We start from the raw sequence: 25,443 nt of genomic DNA, 5'->3' as shown, positions 1-25,443 counted from the left end.
ACATTGTCATTGTATACAGGGTGTACGAATCAAACTGTGTTTTTTTCTCAAACACCCTGTGGAATGTTCTAGCTTTTATAAAATACTGAAATTATAACCAAACTATAGCCTCAGGTTTTCTTAACATTCTGTTTTTTGATTCATTCGCTTATGTTGGATAATAAAAAAGTTAAGCACTTTAACAACTACCCCTGTTTTTCGTTAATACAGGGTGTTTTTAAATAAGTACGGCAAACTTTAAGGGGTAATTCTGCATGATAAAATAATGACAGTTTGCTTTATAAACGTATGCCCGCAAATGCTTCGTTTCCGAGATAGGGGGTGTTGAAATTGTTCTTACAAACTGACGATTTATTTATTTCTCTAAAACGGTTTGTGATATGCAAATGAAATTTGGTAGATTTTAAGAGGTAGTTATTGCGCATTTTTTGGCATACAATTAAGAATTTTATATTCACCATTGGCGTGCATACGGGTATAAATATTTTAGATATATCCCGTATGCACGCCAATGGTGAATATAAAATTCTCAATTGTATGCCAAAAAATTCGCAATAACTAGCTCTTAAAATCTACCAAATTTCATTTGCATATCACAAACCGTTTAGGAGCAATAAATAAATCGTCAGTTTGTAAGAACAATTTCAACACCCCCTATCTCAGAAACGAAGTATTTGCGGACATAAGTTTATAAAGCAAACTGTCGTTATTTTATCATGCAGAATTACCCCTTAAAGCTGTGTGAAAATCTGTGGCTATAGTTGGGTTTTAATTTTAGTATTTTATAAAAGCTAGAACATTCCACAGGGTGTTCCAAAGTTTGAGAAAAAAACACAGTTTGATTCGTACGCCCTGTATACAATGACAATGTACCTGTCTAGCAACAATATTATTACAGCGATATTGATAAAGAATAAGGCTATAACATATTAAAAAAATTACTTAAATCGGACATCAGGTTTAGGAAATACAAGACATTAAAAATGACCCATTTTTTGGGGTGCCCGTTTTCTCTGCCGGTGAGTGTATATGTATAAGTTCGTTAGTACTGAGTGAGTTTTGGTTTAAATACTCCTGTAGTAATGTAAGTTAGAGCAGAGCTATGAAGGTGTTACCTGGCATAATCTAATATGTTGTTCCAGTTGGGTATGATGATCATAACGAGTGGAAGCATTTTTTATTTGGTCAAAATTTGTGCTTTTGAAGATTGCATATAACGTGTGCATTTCTTCACACAGAGATATGTATTGGGAAACGACCACCGTTTTCTTCTTCAACGCCCACCAGTTTTTGCATAGCCCTGGAATAAGATACAATTTATTAATATTTATAACAATTTTATCTTTTCTCACTTATACCTCAACAAAATGTATCAGTCTTTCTTTTTAATTAAAATGTAATGAAAGATTGGAAAAAATCCTTTGTAAAAGGTAAAAAATTTTATTAAAATCCCTTTAAAGGGCTACATCACAACAAAACGTTTTCGGTTTTATAAAGATCATCATCAGTGTTAGATAAACTGGATGCTAGCTGAGCCACCAAAGAAAAATATTCGGGTAAAAACCCTTTAAATTAACATGGATGATGGATGCGTTAAAAGTGCATACTTTAATAAAATGCCTTATGATGGTCACATGGCAAATAGGATAATGCCCTATTGAATTTCCCAACATGTGGGATCCAAATTGAGTTGTTACATTCCAATGACTTAATGGCAACTGTTAGTTGAAGGAAATTTCAAAATAAAACTTACAGATCATATAAACACTACATAGGTAAGTCAAGTAACATGTGAAGCGGTAACGATTAGTTTCATTTGAGATGCTAATTCGGTGGTGATTTTTACGATTTTTTTTACAAAGAAAAGGGACCAACTTTGTTTTGAGCGTACCTTGTTTACTTTTGATGCTAGAAACTTAAAAAAACAGAAATTCAGCTTTTTTAAACACTTTAAAAAAGGTGTGATGAGTTAAAATATTTAAAAAAAAAAATAAGAACCTACTTTTCATTACTTACGACTCTGCTCCTACTGGATCTATAGAGGACTTTTTGAGTTATTTCCGAAAAACCGTCTAGAAACATAGCTTTTTGTTGAAAAATGAAAATATTCACTCGCAAATAACTCAAAAAGTATTATTGACTTAGTGAGAACAATCTATGGAACTAAAGTTGCTTAGAATTAGTTAGTTTATCCAATTCCGCACTTATCTTGAACGTGTGACAAAATCACATATTGGCACAATATCACTTTTTTTCTTTGACATGTTAGCTATGCTTATGCCAAATTTGATGTCAATCCAAAGGTTCTTTAAAATTTGGAGCAAAAACCGTGAGTAAAATGAATTATAAATTAGCTTGAGTTTTTGAAAAAAAATGTATGATACATTTTATGATATATAATGATACTCAATGTTTATTAAAAGCTTTTGATAGGTAAACAATGTGTGGTTTTATTGGGCAGGCGGTCCAACTGGAACCAGGGCCCGCTGATCTATCAGTACGCCACTGATTCGAACATAATAATCCAGCTTCTTGTGGTTTTCACTAGTGCCGGATTAATGAGATTCTACTGTATTTATTATCAAAATTTAACCAAACTCACCCATAGTTTGAGATAGGTCTTGCCTAGACATTTTAAGCTCCTCCGGAGAATCTCTCATTTGATTTAGCATCGAAAGATGTTCGTCACAGGCATTAATTATGTCATTCTAAAAATAAAAAAGTTATAACCGGATTAACAAAATGATACTTTGTCAATATTTTTGTGAAATAACTTAAACATCAAGATAAATATGCGGCAAAGTAAACAGGACTGAAATTCGTATGCCTCAAATTTGTGGTTTGCGAACGTCGTTATAACATATGTGAAGGTTGTGATAATGGTGCTTCAGAACGGTTCTCAGTTTTAAAGAAAAAATTTTTATGGTGGAATACTATTTTCGGTCATACAGAAAAGGTCACAAAAACGGTCCAAGCTTAAAAATCAACAATGATTTCAGCAGGACAAAACAACCTGTGACAGTGCCAGGGAGTCTCTTCGAATACTGCGCGATCTTTTTGAGAGTTGCCACTCACCACAACTAACGCCACCAGATGCGTACATATGGAAAATGCTGAAGGAGTCAGACAGATCCACCGTCTGCCATTTCGGAATTTCTGACTAGAATTAAAGATTTTTTCGTGCCGGAGGCAGTGGCGGATCTAGAAATTTGGGAGGGTAAATTAGCCTTAGGAACTTCCAATGAAAAACCAACCAAAAGACATACAAAAGATAAACTCAGATTACATAAAAGACAGATAATAACTTATAGGCATTAAGTTCTAATGCCTAATTTTCCTAACTAGCGTGTTTATTGGGTTGAATTTGTCTTTCTGTGGTTTCGGTTTCAAGTCAGCTAATATAGTTTTGTGTTTGAAAAAATTTTTAATCTTTAATTTTGACCTTGTAAGGAGGGGGGTTAATTTACTCATTTTCCCTCCCCGTAGATCCGCCACTGGCCATAGGGCATCTTTAACATCTGTTTTATCGGGAACGTGCGTCGTCGTGAATAATGTTTGCAAGGCTATATCATGTACATATACTAGATATATAAATAATCATAGACATTTCAATATTCATTTCAGTACTGTTTATTTTGCCGCATACTGTACAATACAGGATGATTTAATTATGTGATTACTGTTAATTATACGGTTGTTAATTATATGTTCATTGGGAAAGGGAAATACTTGAGTGTTGACTAGATGACACTGAGGCGGTTCTAGATATACTTACTATGCACATGTATTGCCTCACCGATTTTTATAACCGAGTCACAGTCACAGGGTGTTGTATCGATTTTGCCTATTTCTTTCTGGATCCATAATTATAGAACCACCCTGTATATTTTTTTGATATTTGGTACACATATGTTTCAATTAGAACCCAAACAACATAACCACTAATCACAAGAAAAATCTAGTCAGTTTTTTGTGCTCTTTTCAAATGTGCAAACGTATTTGGAAAATTTCAATCAAAGGGTATTGCTTCAAGGTCACAACTACTTTATATTTTTTTGTTAATCCGGACCTGAAATTTCTTGTGATTTGTGGGTCTTTCCATTGTAGTAAATAAGTATTGATTATTTTTAAAATGAGTATTTATTCATTAACTTTAATAATTTATTATTAATAAAAGTTAATAATACCTGTTTTTTAATCTCAGAGTTCTTAAAAACTTCAATATAATTTCAAAAGTTATTAAATTGTCTGCGAAAAAAATTGAAGCCAACAATTATTAATCTTAGTTTTTTGTGCTCTTTTCAAATATGCAACCGTCACAATGAATTTATATTTTTTTGTTAATCCGTACCTAGATTTTTCTTGTGATTAATAGTTGGGTGGTTTGGGTTCCAAATCAGACATATGAGTTCGAAACAGGCTAGAACCGCCTCAGTGACATCTATTCACCATTCAAGTATTTCCGTTTCCCAATGAAACACCCTGTATAAACGTTCGTAAATATATTATAAAAAAGAAACCACGCTGATTACAATAATTACCACAAAACGTAAATGTATCCAAAACATTTGAAAACAAAACAAAGTGAACAACATAAACAATATCGACGGTAATGAACTTAACAGAAAAACTAATTTATAACGATCTAGAAATGGAGATATTACAAAACGTAAAAAATACTTACGATATTTAGAGTAATGCATTGGTAAAATTGTAATAAATCCTCATAGTTTAATTGGTTGATTTCATGGGTGGGTTCAGTATTGAATTTTTTTGTCAAAGATTCTTGAGCACTTTCCAATTCGTCTTCATGCGTAGGCTGGCAAAATTTCTGCCTTCTTCTGTAAGATATATCTGAGGTTTGAGACAAATCAGACTGGCTATTCAATAAAGAACCTAGCACATCTGGGGTGATGTACCGATATAAATATTCCAGTGAATTCGCATATTTCCGTTGGTTAATTTCTAGATCAGTTTTGGATTTTTCAAACAATTTCGCTAAAGCTTCTTGCTCATTATTTGATTGATCCTCATCCTCATCTTCATCCACCGGTTGGCCAAATTTGCGACTCATCTTTGGAGAAATATCTGAGGGTGTAGACCAATCAGATTGGCTGTCCAAAAACTTGCCATAGTCTTCCCCAAAGTTTAATAATCTTCGAGCAGCATCTGAATCCTGAGATTCACTGTACGGTTCGGACAAATAGTTCTCCTGTAACAATAAAATACAAAATAGTAGCAGTTGGTAGCAAAAAAGCTAACGCTAGAAAATGTGGAGAGCATAGATTAATTAGTTTGATTAGCGATGTACCTACTTAAAGTACTCCTTACCATCATTCACTGGCGCATATACACCCAATAGAAGAAAAGCTGAGTGAAGTTCAATTTGGATTCAGAGCAGGGCTCGGAACGAGGAAAGCACTTTTCAGTTTGCAAGTTCTAATACAGAGAGCCAGGGATGTCAACTGCAATGTGTATGCATGTTTTATAGATTTCGAGAAGGCATTTGATAAAGTCCCACATGGGAAACTAATCGATATCCTAAAAACATCTGGACTCGATGATAAGGATGTAAGACTGGTCTCAAACTTATACTTATATCTCCAACAAAAAGCAACAGTTCGATTCGAAAATGAACTGTCAGAAATCTTCACAGTCGGAAAAGGAGTTAGACAGGGTTGCATACGTCACCAGCATTATTTAACACATACAGTGGTACCTCGATATACGAGCGCCCCAATATACGAGTGTTTTGAGATACGAGCCGCCGAGCGAGCGATATTTTGCTTTGAGATGAGAGCAAAATTTGAGATACGAGCAACCGCTTTTTATTAAAATTCATGCCTCTTTTTGACTACCAACTTCTAACCTACTAAGGAAAGGGTATAAGGGCGTTACAATAATTTCCAAGCTCCGGACCTTTCTCCATGAAAAGATGGAGAAACTAATGATGGTGTGGATGACAGAGAAGTAGCTTCAAGGAGGAACCTTAACACAGAGCATCATATGTGAGAAGGCACGAGCGATTTATGAAAGGGAGGAAGAAACAAACCTCTGAACAGTTTTTTTAAACGAGCTGCAGATGAAAATGAGCAAAGTGTGACGAAAAAGCGAATACCACTGACGAAAATTAAGCGCTTCCGTAAGCACCTCACTTTTTCTTATATTTTACAGAATATGTATGTATTTTTTGTTATTTATAAATAAATGTTTCTTCTTGTAAAAACATTTTTCTTATTTAAAAACACTTAACAAAAACAACTAAAGTGATTTTTTGGGACTGGAACGGATTAATGACATTTCAGTTAATTTCAATAGGGAAAATTGCTTTGACATACGAGCAATTTGACATACGAGCAAGGTTACGGAACGAATTACCCTCGTATGTCGAGGTACCACTGTACTCTGAAAAGATCTTTAGAGAGGCCTTGGACGAATCAGAAGATGATATTGCAGTAAATGGACAACTTATAAACAATATTAGAAATGCAGACGATACAGTATTGCTGGCAGATAGTGCGCAGGGGCTCCAAAGGATTATGGATAATACGGCCTAAAACTAAATTGTAAGAGGACAAAAATATTGATCATTAATAAGAACACCAACATAAACGCCTAAATTACCGTAAACAATACACCCCTAGAAAGAGTACAGAAAATAAGTTATCTGGGCTGCAACATTAAGGATACATGGGATCATAGCTACGAAATAAAAACTCGTATTGAAAAAGCCAGAAGATCTTTTAACAGTTTTACGAAGATTCTGCAACTTATCTTTAAGTATCAATATACGCATAAGAATTCTTAGATGTCACGTCTTTAGTGTCCTCCTCTACGAAGTAGAAAGCTGTAGTCTTACAAAAGATGCCATAAAACGATAAGAGGCGCTTGAAATGTGGTGCTACCGACGTATGTTGAGTAGGGTGCATCGAAAAAATAAAAGTTGGAAATGTTATATCTTATAGCGTGAAAAAGTTACTAGTGTTATTTTTCAGCATATTATTATTTTTATTTTTTTTTTCTGAGCGAATTTTCTGCCCCCAACGACCTTGAATTTGATTAAATATCTGATTTTTATGGAAATTTCAATTCATATTATTTGGAATAAAATATGAGCTAAGTCGATCTAAGATCAATTAAAGAAAACTAAAAATGTTGTCAATTACAAATTTAAACCATATTTAAAGTTTTATTTGTTTTTTCAGTCTCCCCAGCCCCTTTGAAATGTCCCGCTTCGTGAGTCCGTGCGTGTAATTTTCGCTTATGTTTGGTGCGGTGCGTTACTTTGTTATTATTGTTGTTTGTAAATTAAAAATTTTTAAAATAGATAAACCAGGATCATAGGGAATAAAATCAAGATGTGCTGTGGACCGCCCCATTTTTGGGCAACCACCAAATATACCTGAAAATGTTTTACCGAAATACAAACAAGCGATGAAGATTTGTGGTTGCAAGAGGATAAAAAACTCAGCAAGAAAGAGCCAGAAATTTCTGGTATTGCCGAACACGTTGCAATTAAATTGGAGGAAATATGGAAAAAGGCTTTAATTCCAATAATTTAACATACAAGAATTATCCAGATTTTAAAAGCCTATCATGACAAATATAAATATGAAATTTATGAAACTATTTAAGAACAAGCAAAACAATAAATTTTACAAAAATAAAATTCAATGCTTTAAGAAAAAAAAGTAAAACTACCCGTTTCGATCTTGCAGCATGCAAATGTGATTAATTGTCTTTGTAGCAAATCTCAAAAAGTGCCTCTGGATGAGCGCGAATTTCTATTAAATCAAAGAGGTCCCAGAAAAATGGTGATAAGCTCGATTGATAGGGAAAACAAAAACAAATATAATCAGAGAGAACAACGGTAAAAAAAGAAAGTTACCGACGCAAAGACAAAACTTTAGCTCAAGTAAAAAACAGTACCAAGTTTTATGGTCAATCGATCGTGGAAGAACACATAACATTTGTGCATGAGCCAGGGTGCAAATATTTCGGATATGGGTATCCGCTGTCTGGTATATCAGAAAGTATCAAATCCAGCTATTGCATGTGACGAAACAGTCGTAAATACTGGCGTTAAGTGTGATGTAATACGGAGAACATCTTTAAAAACCGCTTCAGTGGTTTGTATGTCTGCCACATTCAAATGATCTACCCATTGGACATCAAAAGAAGTTTGCCAGTAACCAAATCAAAAAACGTGAGGGTCTTCAAACTTTCTCCTATAAACATTTTGATTCAAACGACTACTTTGAGTTAATTAACTAACAAGAATATCACCTTACAGAACCACCTATATTCATATTCTCTAGATTTTCGAGTGACAATCTGCGAGATTTTATTAAGAATCCTAACTTAGACCCTTTTAACATTGAGATTGAGAAATATCACTGCTACAAACAATAGAACGATGTGTCAAGCTTGTGACACAAGCTTCTCTATCAGTTTGTGGAGCGTATTTGATGGATGGATTTATAAAAATTCGAATTGATTCCAGAAAAACTATGCCTCAGTTTAATGCTAAATCGGAAAATATCTTCGAAATGCTTTTACCATATTTTTTTGTAATATTTATATACCTAATTTTGTACTTTGCTTTATATTTTTTTAGTATTAAAAAACTTGGGTGACGTCAGGGAGACGGATAAGTTAGGCTATTTTGTTATAAAAAAAATGTTTTAGTATACTTTTCTTAAGTAAAATTTTTAATTGCCTTGTGAAACCAGAAAATATTTTCCACTTTAAACCGAATTTATTTATTCAAGTTCTATTAGGTATTACATTTCCCTTACAAAAGAAATTCGCATATTAATGTATTCTTCTAATTTTTAGTTGCCGTGGGGGGGCAGAAAATATTTTTTTTATTTTAACGCAATTTTACTAAAATACTAAATAGTGTGTTAGGCAACTTTTGTGAGCTATTACATTTTTGTTTCAAAATAAAATTTTTTTTCGTCTGTTAACATTTTTTCAAAATTTTTAACTTTCTTGGGGGGGGGGGCAGAAGATATTTTCCAATTTCGAAAAAATTTTGCCAAAATACTTTACAGCTGGTTGGGCAACTTTTGTGAGGTAATACTTTTCCATCGCAAAAAAAATTTTTTCGTCTGTTAACATTTTTTCAAAATTTTTAACTGTCTTGGAGGGGCAGAAGATATTTTCCAATTTCGAAAAAATTTTACCGAAATACTTAACAGTTGATTGGGCAACTTTTTTGATGTATTACTTTTCCATCGCAAAAAAAAATTTTTTTTCGCCTTTTTCGATGCACCCTAATGTTGAGGGTCTCATATATTTGTTACAGTTCAAGTTGATTCTCAGTTACAGTTGACTATTCCTAGTTTGAGTCAACTCCAACTAAAACGAGCAGTAAAAGTTAATTTGAAAAATTTAATTCAACTTTTACTAGTTTGAGTTGACTATTCCTGGATAGTTTCAGTAAATGTTGATTATATGAGTATAATCTCACGTGTTTTTTTGATGACAGTGCGTCTCTTTGTTTTAACTATTTCAACAACTTATCATGATTTGAACATATATGTCAGGAAATGAAGCTGAAAAAATGGCTATTTTTTCGTCCAGCACCGATTTGTACAAAAAATTTGGGATTGGGCTCATTTTAACCTCTAGTTCATTTTCTATATTGAGCCGTTGTACGCTTTTGGTTTTTTACGGGTGATAACTACCGCCTAATTGTAAAAAATATAAAATAACATTGTAAACTTTAATATGGTCAACATTTGGTTTTTATTAGTTAAATAATTATTGTTTTATGCTTCACGATATAATATCATAGTATTTCAACTCTTGAAACCACCCTTGTTGGAGCTACATATAAAAAATTTATGTATCATAAAGGAATTGGTTGATTGATCTGGCTTGCATCGATTTGTATAAAAATTTGAGATTAGGATCATCTCACCCTGTACTTCATATTCTATATCAAGCTCAAGAGCGTTGATTATTTGTAGGGGTCTAAACTACTCGTTGTCAAAAATTATATTTATAAACACAATGTAAACCTTAATATGGGTAAAATCTGGTTTTTATTGGTTAAATAATGACTGTTTTATGCTTTAAGATATAACATCATAATATTTCAACCCTTAAAAATTACCCTTAATAAAATGGCAATTTTTATAAGTAATTTGTAATAGTTGTTTAGACATCTTCATCGAGATCGATGTCATCTTCGTCTTTTTCTATAACTGGTGCGCTATGTTGCAATCATCCCCCGAGCACCCAGAACAAGTGGAATTGCAGTATAACCCCAATTTTTAAAGAAACTAACCAATTTATTTACTATAATAAACACAATTGAATAATTCTACAAACATTGTCAGATCACATGTTATTTTCTTCGAACTGTAGAACACACTGGCGAGGAATCAACGAAATATACACACATACGCAAACCCATGAGCAGATGTTTCTTCTTTTCTGTCTCTCGATTTTAATGGAGAAAGTGGAATATATTATAACGTATTACTGCCAAAAACCCGGTTCTGTGGTATTATATACGTTAAAAATGCTTTATTACACTCCCAAGCGTACTATTCGAATTTTTCGAAAAAAAAAATTTGTTTTATAAACAAAGCTCCTTCATGTTTGATGATAAAAGTTGTTTAAAAAATGATTTTGTAGGACTTTTTGAAGAGCTATAAGACTATGTAAATTAAATTCTCTAATATCTCTTACTTTTTAAGAAGGGCGAGTTTAAAGGGCTCGAATACGGAGGTGTTTGCTTGTAAATAGAGGTTCTAAGCAGCTATACCTCGCTAAATATTCACAGTGTAGAATTTACAGTGTTTTAGGTACAATTTAGTAATCTATCATTTTTTTCGTATCTCTAATATTTTCGGAGATATTTTAAGAAAATGGTGAAAATTATGAAATTGCAAAAAATCATTTTATCTTTAAAGTCCCATTTTTCTAAATTTTAAATAGGTCAAACTTCTTGGGTGTATTGATAATACATATATAAAAATAATTACAGAAGGCCGAAGATCAATTTTAATTAAGAGGCTAGATAGGGGTTGTTTTCACTGATTTTTTCGTAGAAAAAAGTAGGTACCGACCTTATTTTGATCATAAGTTGCTCAATTTTTATGCTAGAAACTATTTTTTTGAAAGGTCTAATTGTATAAGTACTTGAAAAAATATTCTATACGTTTTCCTCGAAAAATGCAAAGTTTTTCCGTTATTTGGCTTTGAATATTTCAAATTATGCATTTGACGAAAAAAGCTAACCTTTAACATGCCGTATCTCAGTTTCTATTGTTTGTAGAAAAATTATAAAAAAAGGATTTTGTTTGTGTTTCTGAAAGATACAATTTGAAAGTTACTGTTTTTTTATTAAATGTATATTTTTTGAGTTATTTAAAAAAATACCTCTAAAACAATCGATTTTTTCGTCGAAAAACTGTTACTTTCAACCGCGAATAACTCAAAAAATATTAGTTTTACGAAGAAAATGCAAAGAACATTTTTTCTTAGAATTACAATTTCCATCGATTTCCATGATTAAAACATAATGAAAAATTCCCGCCGCCGAGATGGGGTGGCAACCACCCCTAAGGTTTTAGCCTACAGCGGCATGATATTGAAAATGATCCTTGGGTTATTCCCTACCTACTGTGAAAATTTCAAGCACTCAAATTTCAAATGCTGGACGAAAAAATTGTGAGCCAAAATGCTTCATTTCCTGGCCTAATATCCAGTAATAACTCTTACGAATCAACTCTTACGAAATGGCATTGGGAAGAGTATACTTTAACTAGTTGGAGTCTACTTTTACTAGTAAATGTTGAATAAAAATCTTCATTTTATATTTATAATCAACTTTTACTGAAACCAGCCGTGTGAGTTGACTCGAACTAGGAATAGTCAACTCCAACTGGATAATCAACTTAAACTGTAACATATACACCACACAACTAACATAACTATTATCCAGAAGCTAAGAAAAGACAAAGAAATAATTAACACCCTAAAGAACAGAAAGGGCATCGCACACATCTTATGGAAAATATAATGTCACTCAAATTCAATAAAATTTATACGAATAGATTCGTTTTAAATCAACGGTCAAATCTCATCATTGCGCCAACTCTATATTTTCAATAATAAGAGCAGAAATTGATATAAATAAATCTGAAATCAAATGGATACGTACATAAGTTAGAGAGAGAAAAAATATTTTAAAACACCCAAATTGTCGGTACTGCATAAATCAGAGGATTAGTTTCACTAATTCGCTTAGGCCCAGCGGGGGGTTTAAGCTCTTTTGAATAGCACCCAGAGCAATAATGATGGTAACTGACACTTTTACTGACTAAAAAAATGTGATTTCGATAAACTTTAATTGCAATTTGCGCCGTAATTAATCATAATTAAGAGTTGGCGCAATGATAAGATTTGACCGTTAATTTAAAACGAATCTATTCGTATAAATTTTATTGAATTTGAGTGACATTATATTTTCCATAAGATGTGTGCGATGTCCTTTGGCTTACTTCAGCCATATTATGCGTAATAATAAATACCGACTGCTACAGTTGATTCTACAAGGCAAGATTGAGGGCACGAGAGGCCCTGGACGTAGACGTATATCCAGGCTGGCCCATCTTAGGAAGTGGACTGGTCTAACGTCAACTGATGTATTTCAAACTGCTGTGAATAGAATAAGATGAGTCAATCTGGTCGCCAACATCTCCAGAAGATAGGCACCTTTAGAAGAAGAAGCAGCTGGTTAGCAGCAATCTTTTTAAACTTACCTGGTAATTATCCCACGCTTGTTCGGACATGGATCCAGAGTGTTCTCCAGGTGACAAACAAAATCGATTTGCTACGCATTCGCTATCTAAATAACGAGTCATTCCTCCATACTTAAATATAGGTCTACAAAGTAAAACAAATTTAAAAAATAGAATATCAAAGATATTGACAAAGAAAATATACAAATATTTAAATCTATTTCCCCGAAAAGTATCTGGTTTAAGGGAACTTATTGTCAGTACCAGTTTTGAATTGTTTGATAACATGAACTTGTTGTATACCTAAAGATTGAAAGACTCAGACATATTTATAAATGCGTGCAAGAGAACGGATTATGGAGTAGACGCTATAATTTTGAGTTTTACCGCCTTTATAGTGCATGGAAAAGCAAAAAATAAGGATTAGATAATTATATTACTGTAAGTCTGCCTTCATTATCATAATATTCATAAACTAAAAGGTTAAACTCTAAACAGTCATAAAAACTGGAACTGATATTAAGTCTTTTTTAAAGAAAGAGGTGGGACCTAACGTCCCACAGTGACGGATCTAGACATTTGTCTTGGGAGGGGAAATTTGTCTTAGGGGGGAACTTCCATTGAAACACCAACCAAAAAACATAAAAAAATAAACCCAAACTACATAAAATACATAAGTATTAAGTTACATGCATTACGTTTCCTTAATGCTTAATTTTCCTATCCTAACTAGCGGTTTTATTGGGTTGAATTTTAGGCCAGGGTAATAAGACAAAAATATACCCTGTTCGTGACACTTCAGCAGCCAGGGTACTGAAGCGTTTTTTCTACAAGTAATACCTATAGGAACAAACTGTATGATACTTTTGCATAATTATTTATTACTAATAAATGCATTTTTATTCACTTTCTTTAAACCAATTTGAAAATATAGCTCATGCTCTTCCATTTGACACCTGCGGAATGGTTCTAACGTCATTTTTTTCTGACTTATGTTATTGCAAAAAAATGCTCTCTGAGATAAACAATTCGAATAAAATTTAAACAATTGAATGAATCGCTGAAATTTTTATCACATATTAAGCACCAAAGAACCCTCATTTGACGAAAATTTCAAACTTGTACACTAATTTTTACAGCAGTTATTGCGAAAATAATTTTTTTGCAATTCCGACCTTTTTTCGCAATTATATTAACAATAAATGAGTATATCAAACTTTTTAATATGTCATTTTAAAGCTTTTCCATAATCTCAAAGATATTTGTACTAAAAAAATCATAAGTTTCACTGTTTTCCATTGATTTAAAAAAAAGGGAAAATGCCATTTTTGACAGTTAATTGTTTATAAATAAAAATGGCCGAAAGATCCTACGCATGAAATAGTTAAAAATTACTCTTATAGGTATTACCTGTCGAAAAAACGCTTCAGTACTCTGGCTGCTCGAGTGTCATGGAAAAAACCTTATTACCCTAGAATATTTGTCTGTCTGTGGTTTAAGTTTCATCTCAGCTAATATATGTTTATGTTTCTACCATTTTTTCTTTAATTTTGGACGTTGTTAGGGGGGGGCAATATCCGCCCGTAGATCTACCATTGACGTTCCAAAACAATAGTGACATTCAAAAAGTTTTAAAGTTTTAAAATAACATAAATTTCAACAACACTGAGAAGAGTCCGGCCTCTGAAGGGTCGAACTGGACGTGGCTCTTAACGCTGTGTATGTGCAAGGTAAAATTAAGAAAGAACTGATATTACAAAGATTTAGAAAATTTTAATTAAAAAATTAACCTAATTAAGTATTGGCACCCAACTGCCAAGAGGCAGGCGGGTGGCAGCTTGAACATTGACTTTATGCGAAAAGGAATGTTTATTTGTATAAACATTTTTGTCTGTTTTCTGACAGCAGTAAAATGTATTTTGAATTAAATACATTACATACATTCTTCTTTTTGTGTCAATTAATTTAATTCATTTTTTTTAAATCCTGTATAAATAATTATTTTAATTTTTATATTACTGAATAGATAAGTGAATAACCTTTCTAATGGGCTAGCACAGGACCCCTATTCTCGTTTAAAAAATATCGATTACGTCATCACACCCAGATGGATGACGTCACTAGTATGATGAATATGCCAAAAAATCATAATTTAAAAATGAAAATTGGCCTGTTTTGGGATTTATTTCCAAACTCGCTCATTCACGAAATAATGAATTTATTCCATTTAGCTTTTACACACTATACAGATAAAGGCAGGGTGAGGCAGATAAAGGGTCTATTAGAAATATCTCGAGAACTCAAGGTAAGAAAATTATGAAAATCGGAATACAGGGGTTTTGAGGTGTGAACTATTTAATGAAAATATTTTGGTCTCTTTGCTACTTCCGGTTATACCGGAAGTTGGTTGTAACTTCGTTTTTTAAATGGGACACCCTGTATATTTTTACATTTTTGGATTCTCCTTGATTTCTTCTTTCTTAAAATATAAGTTTTTGTAATATCATACAGGGTAGGTTAAAAGATAATTACGTTTTTTTATTAATTTCGTAGCAAAATTCACACCCTGTAGAATTGTAGTAGTTTGACATAATAAACTCTGTTTATGTTCAAATGATTTTTAATATAGTCTACTATGTTAAGAATTATTGGTATAGTTAAATTTTTCCTTTTTTGTATACAGGGTTGGTCGAAACTCAGAATGAGTATTTTCTTAGTTTTCTTAAATGGAACACCCTGTATTTTAGTATTGTAATGAAATAGTATTTTAGGATACTTTTTAATTTCTTAAGCAATCCCTATACCTAACTGCTTCAATTTGTGAGTTATTGGTGATTCAAGCCAAACATTAATTGCAACACAAAATATCTGAAATTTTATTAGGTTGGCCGTAAAAATATCCAATGACAAATAATTTTTCGGAAATAAATACATACTAATCGAGATTGATACTTAAAATTGCCAATAATGGGTGAGCTATCAAAATATCTACGTAGTTAAGATTGTTGTTGCGATTAAAAATTAAGCACAAATTAAAGCAGTTGGGTATAGGGAATGCTTAAGAAATTAAAAAGTACCATAAAATACCATTTTATTACAATACTAAAATATAGTGTGTTCCATTTAAGAAAACTCAGAAAATACACATTCCGAGTTTCGACCCACCCTGTATAATAAAATTCAAAATTTAGCTATACTAATAATTGGTAACAATAGTAGACCATATTAAAAATCATTTGAACATACAAAGGGATTTTGATGTAAAACTACTACAATTCTACAGGGTGTGAATTTTGCTACGAAATTAATAAAAAAAACGTAATTATCTTTTAATCTACCCTGTATAATATTACAAAACCTTATATTTTAAGAAATAAGAAATCGAGGAGAATCCAAAAACGTAAAAATGTATAGGGTGTCCCATTTAAAAAAACGAAGTTACAATCAACTTCCGGTATAACCAGAAGTAGCAAAGAGACCAAAATATTTTCATTAAATAGTTCACACCTCAAAACCCCTATATTCCAATTTTCATAATTTTCTTTAGTTTAGTTCTCGAGATATTTCTAATAGGCCCTTTATCTGCCTCACCCTATACCGGGTGTCCACTTATATTTTCCCCCATTTTAACTGCATATAACTTCTAAACAGCTCAAGATAGAAATATGCGGTTTTCGCTGAAATGTTTTATTTTAATAAAAGTTTTGTCTGAATTGATTGATTTTTTATATCGCTTTCAAATACGAAAAAAAAAAATGGCGGATTTTTGAAAAAAACGTTGTTGACTTTTTTTAATGGAACACCCAATATATTTTTTTGTAAATTGAAAGAAAGGTCATTCACCTATCCAGCGATATAAAGTTTTTCAAAATCGGTTGTCAAATCACTGAGTAATTAATTTTAAAATGCGAGGTGCAACATGGATATCACATACCTAAATAACATAACTAAGCAAATTGATATTATGTTATGTGATTTCCACATTGCATCTCTCATTTTAAAAATGAATTGCTCAGTCATTTGACAACCGATTTTAAAAATTTTTATATCGCTGGATAGGTAAATGAACGTTTTTACAAGTTTTTAGGTAAATGACCATTTTTTATATCGATTTTAAATACAAAATGGCGGAATTTTGAAAAAATAACGTTGTTAACTTTTTTTTATTAAAACACCCAGTATATTTTTTCGTAACATGAAAAAATGATCATTTACCTATCCAGCGATATAAAAATTTTTTAAAATCGGTTATCAAATGGCTGAGCAATTAATTTTTAAAATGAGAGATGCAATGTGGAAATCACATAACATAATATCATTTTGCTCAGTTATGTTATTTATGTATGTGATATCCATGTTGCACCTCTCATTTTAAAAATGAATTACTCAGTGATTTGACAACCGATTTTGAAAAACTTTATATCGCTGGATAGGCGAATGACCTTTCTTTCAATTTACAAAAAAATATACTGTGTGTTCCATTAAAAAAAAGTCAACAACGTTTTTTTCAAAAATCCGCCATTTTTTTTCGTGTTTGAAAGCGATATAAAAAATTCAATCAATTCAGACAAAACTTTTACTAAAAATAAAAATTTCATCGAAAACCGCATATTTCTATCTTGAACCGTTTAGAAGTTATAGGCAGTTAAAATGGGGGAAAGTGGACACCCGGTATAGTTCACAATCTTATTTATATCTTTCATAAAAAATGTGACAAATCCACAAATTTAAACAGAAAACAAGAATACATATGTCAATATCTTTGAATACCTTTTTACGTTATCTTCATCGGTATCTTCGGCACTACTTTCTACTTTATTTAGTTTCTCGGTGGTATCTTCTAAGTAATGATCACTCTCACGGCTGCTTGAACTTGATGCTTTTGATGTACTATTTCCAGGACACGATACGGATTTTATTAGATGTGTTATACTCGTTCTAAAAGTCTCTAAGTGTGTATCGGATTTTCCAAACTATAAAATAATAGTAATAGCGTTAGGCATGAAAATTATCACTGTACATTATTTTTTTCAGAAACTCTTACTAGGATCAAAAAAAGGATATCATGTTTGAAAGATTGGAAAAGAAAGACTACTTCCCTAATCATGAGAAACTATTTGTAGAGGACTGAAATCTGTATTAACAACAAATGTTAAAATTGTTCTATGAATTAAACACATTACAAAATTTTGCAAATATATAATAAATTTGCCAGAATGTTTAATATACTTACCAATCGTCTTCTCCTAAGTTTTCTTTTTTTGCTTGAGGTCTCTTTTATGGGTAACTGGGGCAAAGCTTCTTCAACTGTAGAGGATGTAGAATTATTAGAGTTGGTGTTAACATTATTAGTACTAACTGATGACGAAGGCAGTTCTTTCTGAGAAAGATCCAGTTTATGAAGCGCAGATTCTGATATCGAAAAATTATTCATACTAAAAATAAAATATACTTAACATATGTTTCGTTTAAGGCACAAATTTAAAAATAAAATGAAAAAAGCCTCAATTTGACCTGAAGCTTCGCATTATTCTTTGTTGAGAGTGGAAACTAGTTCCCCTTATATCATCCTTTCTTTGCTATATTTTTCTCAGCGTACCTGTTATTCCTGGTGTGGTTGTATCTTCTTCTTCTAGTGTATTTTCATTGACGTTCATACCAAGATAAGGTGTATGTTTTTACTCTTTCTAATCGTTGACCGTTCACACTTATTCGTCCAAATTGCTCTTCCTTCTTAGAGATGATCATACATTTTGTTTTCGTAATGTTTAGTGAAAGTTGATATCTCTGACTTATGTACTTCTGTGAATACCACCGTGTCGTCCTCTTATGTGATGTTATTGATACATTATCCGTTAATTCGAATTCCGACTTCAACATCCTCTATTGCTTCCTGAAAGATTTCCTCAGAGTATATGTTGAATAGCAAAGGTGATAGTATACATTTCTGTGGGAGCCCACGTTTGATTTTGATATCATCAGATTATCCTACCTTTGTATCGATATACGATGTTTGGTTCCAGTAAAGATTGCTAATAATTTTTAGATCGCAGGTGTTTATTCCAATATTTGTTTAATATCTCCATCAGCTTGTTGTGCTTTACTATATCGAACGCTTTATGGTAATCAATGAAGCATCTCGTCTCTACATCGTTGAAATAGCACTTTGTATGCTAATGAGAGCCTCTCTCGTACCCACGACATTCCAAAAACCAAACTATATTCTACTGATCTTTTTTCACACAGTCTATAAATATATCCTTTGAAGTATGACTTTTAGAAATAACTTTAGAATATGGAAAATGATAGTACGGAACTCACTGCAGGATACGGCTTTTGTTTTCTTTGGTAAAGCAATAAACGTCGAATTCAACCATGTTCTTGGTATTATTCAGCTCAAATATGTCATTAAATATTTTTGTTAGGCGTTGAGTAGGTACTGTTGATGCTAAATAGTTTTATGAGCTCAGCATAGGCATTGTCAGGTCTAGGAGATTTGTCATCTTTCAGATATGATATTGCTTTTTCCACTTCATCTGATGTGATTGGTAAATGGTCATTACAGAAAATGTAGGATGGAGGTTGTTCGGACCTATTATCATCAAATAGTTCTTGTATGTATTTGGTCCATATGCAAATTTCTTGATTTTTATCTGTCATGATGTTCCCTTGTTGATCTCGCATTTTTCTAGCTAGTTGGATTTTCGAAGACCACTGGCTTGCCAAAAAGGGCAAACCAGATAAACGTTACTTTTTTGAAAAAATTAAAGAATACTTACACATTGTTCGTAGCCACAGTAACTCGTGAATGTCCTAACCATTGCTTATTGTCATTATCCGCTAGATCATAAAAGGAATTGGCTGCTGCTTTTAAAGTAGCGGTACTAGAATCAAAGTCATCGGAATGATGAGACTCTTTTTCATCTTCTTCACAACTAGCATCACAGCTGTTATCTGTTTCAACGGATTTGGACCATTTATCGCTCCTTTTAAAACGGAAATCTGGACTTATCAGTTCTTCTGCCTTTTGTACAAGTAATCGTATGGTATCTTCTGGTACAGATTTTGGTCTAGGAAGACTAAAAAAATAGATATTTGAGAATACATACAGGCTATTCTTTCAAGAAATAATATGTAGCCAGCGTTTACCAGACCAGTGGAGGACGAGTATAACAATACCAGTACGCAAGAGAGGAAACAGCAAAGACCCTGCCAACTACCGTACTATCAGCTTGCTGAGCACAACTCTTAAATTTTTAACAAAAATACTTGTCAATAAAATAAATGAAGAATACACAATTAGTGAGGAACAACAAGGTTTTCGGAAAAATAGGTCCACAATAGACGCCACATTCATAGCCGGACAAATTGCTGAGAAAGCACTGGAATATGATAAACCTGCATTTATGTGCTTTATAGATCTGACTAGAGCCTTCGATTGTGTCAGATTAGAAGATGTGCTAAGATTGCTAAAGGAGAAAAATCAGCCCAACAAGATGATAAGGATAATTAAAGACAATACGAAGAACAAAACCAGAATAAAAGTCTAGCATGAACTAACATCGGAAGTAGAAATCAACTCGGGAATCCAACAAGGGGATAGTTTGAGCCAATTGCTTTTTAATTTAGAAATGGTCAAAATCATAAAACATCAAAAGTACAGGAAATGGATATAAGGTGACAGAAAAACAAATAAAAATCCTCTGTTATGCTGACGACGTAATCGTAATCTCCAATAACGAGGATAATCTACAGCGAATGGCACAAACTTTCAATACAATGGCGAAGAACTACAGCATGAAAATATCAACAGCTAAGACCAAATTCCTGGTAGTGTCAAGAGAACCCATAAGATGCCAAATAGTAATTAACAAGGAACTAATTGAACAAGTCTCGAGATTCGAATATCTGGGAGTCAAAATATGTAGTTATGGAGATGTTAAAGAGAACGTCCGAAAGCAAGCAAATAAAGCCAATTACGTGTCAGGATGTCTGAGGGATGTCATCTGGAGAAACAAAGATATGAGGCTGGAAGGGAAAGTACGCATGTACAAATCATGTGTAAGACCGATCATAACGTACGCGATAGAAACAAGATGTGACACAGCAGAAACCAAGAGGATACTGAGAACATCAGAAATGAGAAGGTTGAGGTCAATAACTGGGAAAACACTGAGAGACAGAATACCTAACGACAGAATAAGATATCTCTGTAACATACAAGACAGTACGATGGGAAAGACAAAGCTTGACAACTTATAACTTTATTATTTGTACTCCGATTTTCAAGATTCTTGCATCAGTTTGTAGGTATGGTATGTTTAACAGTAAATGGTTGAGTTCAATTAGTTACCACTATAAACATCCTGGATTAACCGATAATTGTATAAAAGGCCCGGTTTCAGGTAAAATTTAATTATGTTTTCTGGTAAAATTTCTTTGCTTTATTATGGGAGTACCGTCTAGTCAGTGTTAATTGTCAAAAGACCAACTCTTTCTGCCTCGGTTGCTTATCGCTCCGGGTGGGTCTTAACAATGGGCCAGGTCAGATAAATTTAATAATATTTACGAGCGCACTAATTGAACTCAACCATTTACTGTTGAACAAACCATACATGTATTGATATCGTTTGCTATCATTCCGGTAGCAAAAATACGCTTAGATGGCATTATAAGGGGCTGAATGGAAGCGTTGAATTTTCTCCCAACTTTAAAAAATATTGTGCAAAAATTGAAGAGCTGATTTTGTTTCATAATCCTTTCGTATTATCCTGGAGGCACCACTAAGATTTTGTTTTTTGGAATTATAAAAATATCTCTTTTCTTGTAAGAGCCGCGCAATTTTTTGTAAATAAAAACACTGATTGACTCATAAACATAAATATCTTAAATATAGGTTGGATTGATAAGATGATAAGATTAGAATGGCCCGCATGCAGCCCAGATCCCAATCCTATTGAGCATTTATGGGATGAATTAAAAATAGCTATTCGCCGTCATCCTAGGCCTCCAGAAAATTTGGTACAGTTATCGCCCTAGTAGAGGAATATCGGGCTATTCCCCAGGCAAGCATAACACATCTTACTTATTCGATGTCAAACAGATTGCGAGCAGCCGTTGCTGCGAGAGGTGGACATACCCTCTATTGAATTGTTTTGTTGTTAATTTTGTTTTGTGTTGTTAATTTTAGTGCGTTTAATAATTTTAATTAAATAAACCTTCAAATCAGTGTTTTTATTTACAGCTTTTACAAGAAAAGAGGTATTCGGATAATTCAAAAACAAAATCTTAGGAATGCCTAGGGAAGTTAGGAGAAAATATAACGCTTTCTTTCGCCTCCGTATAATGCCATCTAAGCAAAAATTTTTTGTTATCAGAAAAATAACAAACGATGTACCTACAACCTGTACCTACAACATGTACCTACAAACTGATGCAAGAATCTTGAAAATCGGAGTACAAATAATAAAGTTATAGTCTAAGAGCTAGTGAACCCTCCGACTAACGGTCTTCCTGTAAGGCTAGAAATTTTTATAGTGATAATTCATAGCACACCATGGCTAAAAACCATGACCTGACAGGCATCAGCCCTGCACGTGTATCTACCAGGTGAATCGAAAAGTGCATAGTTTAGGGGAAAAATAAACTTTCTCCTGTAAACTTTGAAAAGTATGTATTTGAGTAAGTCATTTAGAAGAAATGTGTACAATGGCAGGCGATTCTGAAGAGCATAAGACCCTTGCCAGGCGAGGGGAAAGATTAGGGTTTTTTCCTAAAATTATTTTTTTTGCATCGAACAAAGTATTTTTAGGTTTTTTGAATCATTCCAAACAGAAAAGGTCTTTAGTGATTTTTCTCTTAGGTTAATAGTTTTTCTTATAATATAAGCGATTAAAAATTTTGAAAATTGCGAAATCGGCCATTTTTAACCCTAAATCGGACATTTAACTAAAAATTTCAATGTTGCCAAGGTAGGTAGATATGCTTTAAACATTGATTGATGAAATCCCGAAGAGTTTTTTGCAATACAATATCGAAAACCCCTTTGTTTTTTAATTGCTAATCAACCGGGCGCGACACTGTAGTATAAGTGAGGACGTTTGAGTTTGCATAAATTCATTATCTCGAGAAAGGGCAAATTTGAAGAGAAATCCTCAGACAGGTCGGTTTTTATTCTTAAATTAGGACTTTTTGGCATATATATATATATATATATATATATATATATATATATATATATATATATATATATATTGTTGTGATCTTGATTATTGATATGAGATAATATTTTTATATGTCATTTAATTTAATCAATGCATTAATAATAATCTAATTAATTTACCAGATCACATATCAATATGTTTTCAATCTCAGGGCTTTTTATAAAATTAATTACTTACATACGTGGCTTCTAAGTATTTCTTAATGGTTCCTAATCGGGATAGGAAAGAAAAGAGTAAAATAATAACACATATGGGTTACAATTGTAATCAAAATATTGTTTATTTTATTTAAATGGCAATCACTGCTTAATATTTGCTATATCTTATTATTCTTAAACATAACATTTATACATGGGAATCTTATTTCCTTTTGATTTCCAAATTGAAAGTTTTTATTAACATTTAACTATTATGATTTATCAGCAACAATTCTATTTAAGTTTGATGAAGCTTTTCTGATATTATTGATTATGTTTTTTCAATTTTAAATGTGGTATTTACTACGAAAAACCCATACATTCATGTCCAAACAAATGAGACTGACCTTTTTCTGGTGCACTGAGAATGTCTTCACACAAGACCCGTTTCCTGCTATCCTTGGCTGCAATCAAAACCTCGTCCTGGCTTCCAGTAATGTTCTCCTCTGAAACTAGTTCGTATAGCTCTCGTTTCCTGCTTCTGTCGTGATGCTGTGTTCTACCTTTTTCGAAACTGCAATCAGCTACCGGGAACTCTTGGCTCAAGGAGGTTCTTTTACTCTCAACCTGGCCTACCTCTCGTTCTACGATAGATACTCCACACTCACGGAACTACACCGGCTTTCTCACTCTCCGTACACTACCGTCTACTACTCGACTTCACTTCTCGACAGCTCAAAACATTCTGATCTCTATTTGTCATTCATTCCCCTACTTTCTAAATATCCCTTCCAGATTCACAAATCAAACTTCCACCACCAACTCTCATTCGCAGTATCTCCTCAAAACCAATTTTTAAACTTTCTAAATATGCTTAATGGATTTCAAAGAAAATAGTTAATTCCCATTCTAAAATTACTTTCTACTATATACAAATTTTAATGACCTATTCTCTATTTCCACTTAGTCTTAATTAGCATCGGCTAATGACCGATCCTTCCGCGAACAACGATAATGACCTATTAACGATTTCACTTGAGTCTTATTTAATCACTTCTTAAAATTAAATATAACAATTTGTTGTATACAGGTTGTTCTAAATTTATATGCCCGTGGTTGAGAAAATTGAAAATATTTTATATTAAATTGAATTTTGTCTATAATTATCAAATTTAAATTTTCATATCAAATAGAAATATAACAAATCCCCGCCTTGTATTCGATAAAATTTATCTGCATTTTTAAATAAATTTTCTCGAGGCAAAACCAACTCCCTGTATATTTCCTTACTTTAATCTACGTCTTATATCCTAACTTACTATCTACTTCATGTAATTCTGTCTTTTATTCGTGATATTTGTATACATCGTGAATATTATAAATTCCTCGGATCTTTTCCGAGTTCCTGTGCCTCAACTCATAACTATTTATCCCATTTTCATTATTCACGATATACGGGCCTTCGAAAACAGGCATCAACTTTGCGCAAATGCCCCCAGGAAGATTTGATACTCGTAATGCCCTCACGAGTACTTTTTCACCCTTTTGGAAAGTCACTGGTCTTCTTTTTCTATTTTGTTCCTGTCTTTGGATATATTTTTCGTTGCTTCGCCGTAATCTTCTCTGTACGGTTTCAATCACCTGTTGATATTCTTTTGGCTCTTGGTCTTCCCATGGCCTTATCGGCAGTACACCCTTCATGATGTATTCTGGGGTCTCTTTTGTTACTGTGCTCGGAATTGTATTTAGATACCTTTCTATTTCCACCATTTTCCTGTCCCAGTGGCGATGTTGACCATCTGTTGCAATGCGAAGAAATTTCGTCACTTCCTGTATGAATCGTTCCGAAGGATTACTCTGTGGATGCCTGATGCTGACAAAATTTGTCTCTATTCCTCGTTCTCGAAGTTGTCCCTTGAAACGATCATTTCGGAAATACGTTGCATTGTCCAGTAGAATCTTTTTTGGTGTTCCTACTATGGCTATAAAATTGTCTATTTTTCTTAATATTTCTTCCCCCTTTGTGGTGCGGCAACTATATAATTTTACGTATTTTGAAAACACATCCACCATTACCAGAATATGTTTGTTCCTTTTAGTGGTCATAATTAGATCGCTTAACATATCTATTGCTACAATGTCTAGTTTGTTTCGGGCTTCAATATTTTTGGCAACATTTTCGTTTTTGAAATTCCGACTCTTATATTTTTGACATACATCGCACTTCTGGGTAATTTCCTTTGCAATGCGGTAATCCTGTCGGCTTATGTAATTTTCCCTAAAAACGAGCCAAACTTTTCTGCTACCGATATGCCCATTGTC

The 25,443-nt window shown here is 32.9% G+C and overlaps 1 protein-coding gene across 3 annotated transcripts in view; it reads right to left on the bottom strand.

Annotated features, from left to right (window-relative positions):
• The window catches only part of LOC126878717 (uncharacterized), a 534,329-nt gene that overhangs the window by 29,774 nt on the left and 479,112 nt on the right, over positions 1 to 25,443 (bottom strand). For all 3 annotated transcript variants that reach the window (XR_007695744.1, XR_007695745.1, XM_050641584.1), the window contains exons 5-11: positions 19,541 to 19,840; positions 17,995 to 18,196; positions 17,532 to 17,734; positions 12,783 to 12,906; positions 4,685 to 5,212; positions 2,603 to 2,708; positions 1,116 to 1,300 (exon numbers count right to left, since the gene is read on the bottom strand). Coding sequence is in view for 1 of the 3 variants with exons in the window: in XM_050641584.1 (XP_050497541.1) it covers positions 1,116 to 1,300; positions 2,603 to 2,708; positions 4,685 to 5,212; positions 12,783 to 12,906; positions 17,532 to 17,734; positions 17,995 to 18,196; positions 19,541 to 19,840 (1,648 nt within the window). In the remaining 2 variants the exon portion in view is untranslated. The remainder of the gene's footprint in view (positions 1 to 1,115; positions 1,301 to 2,602; positions 2,709 to 4,684; positions 5,213 to 12,782; positions 12,907 to 17,531; positions 17,735 to 17,994; positions 18,197 to 19,540; positions 19,841 to 25,443) is intronic.

Source organism: Diabrotica virgifera, chromosome 10, assembly GCF_917563875.1.
Source record: "Diabrotica virgifera virgifera chromosome 10, PGI_DIABVI_V3a".
Classification (NCBI taxonomy): Eukaryota; Metazoa; Arthropoda; class Insecta; order Coleoptera; family Chrysomelidae; genus Diabrotica; species Diabrotica virgifera.
The sequence above is the reverse complement of the archived record's forward strand: the minus strand, read 5'-3'. Positions and strand labels throughout refer to the sequence as shown.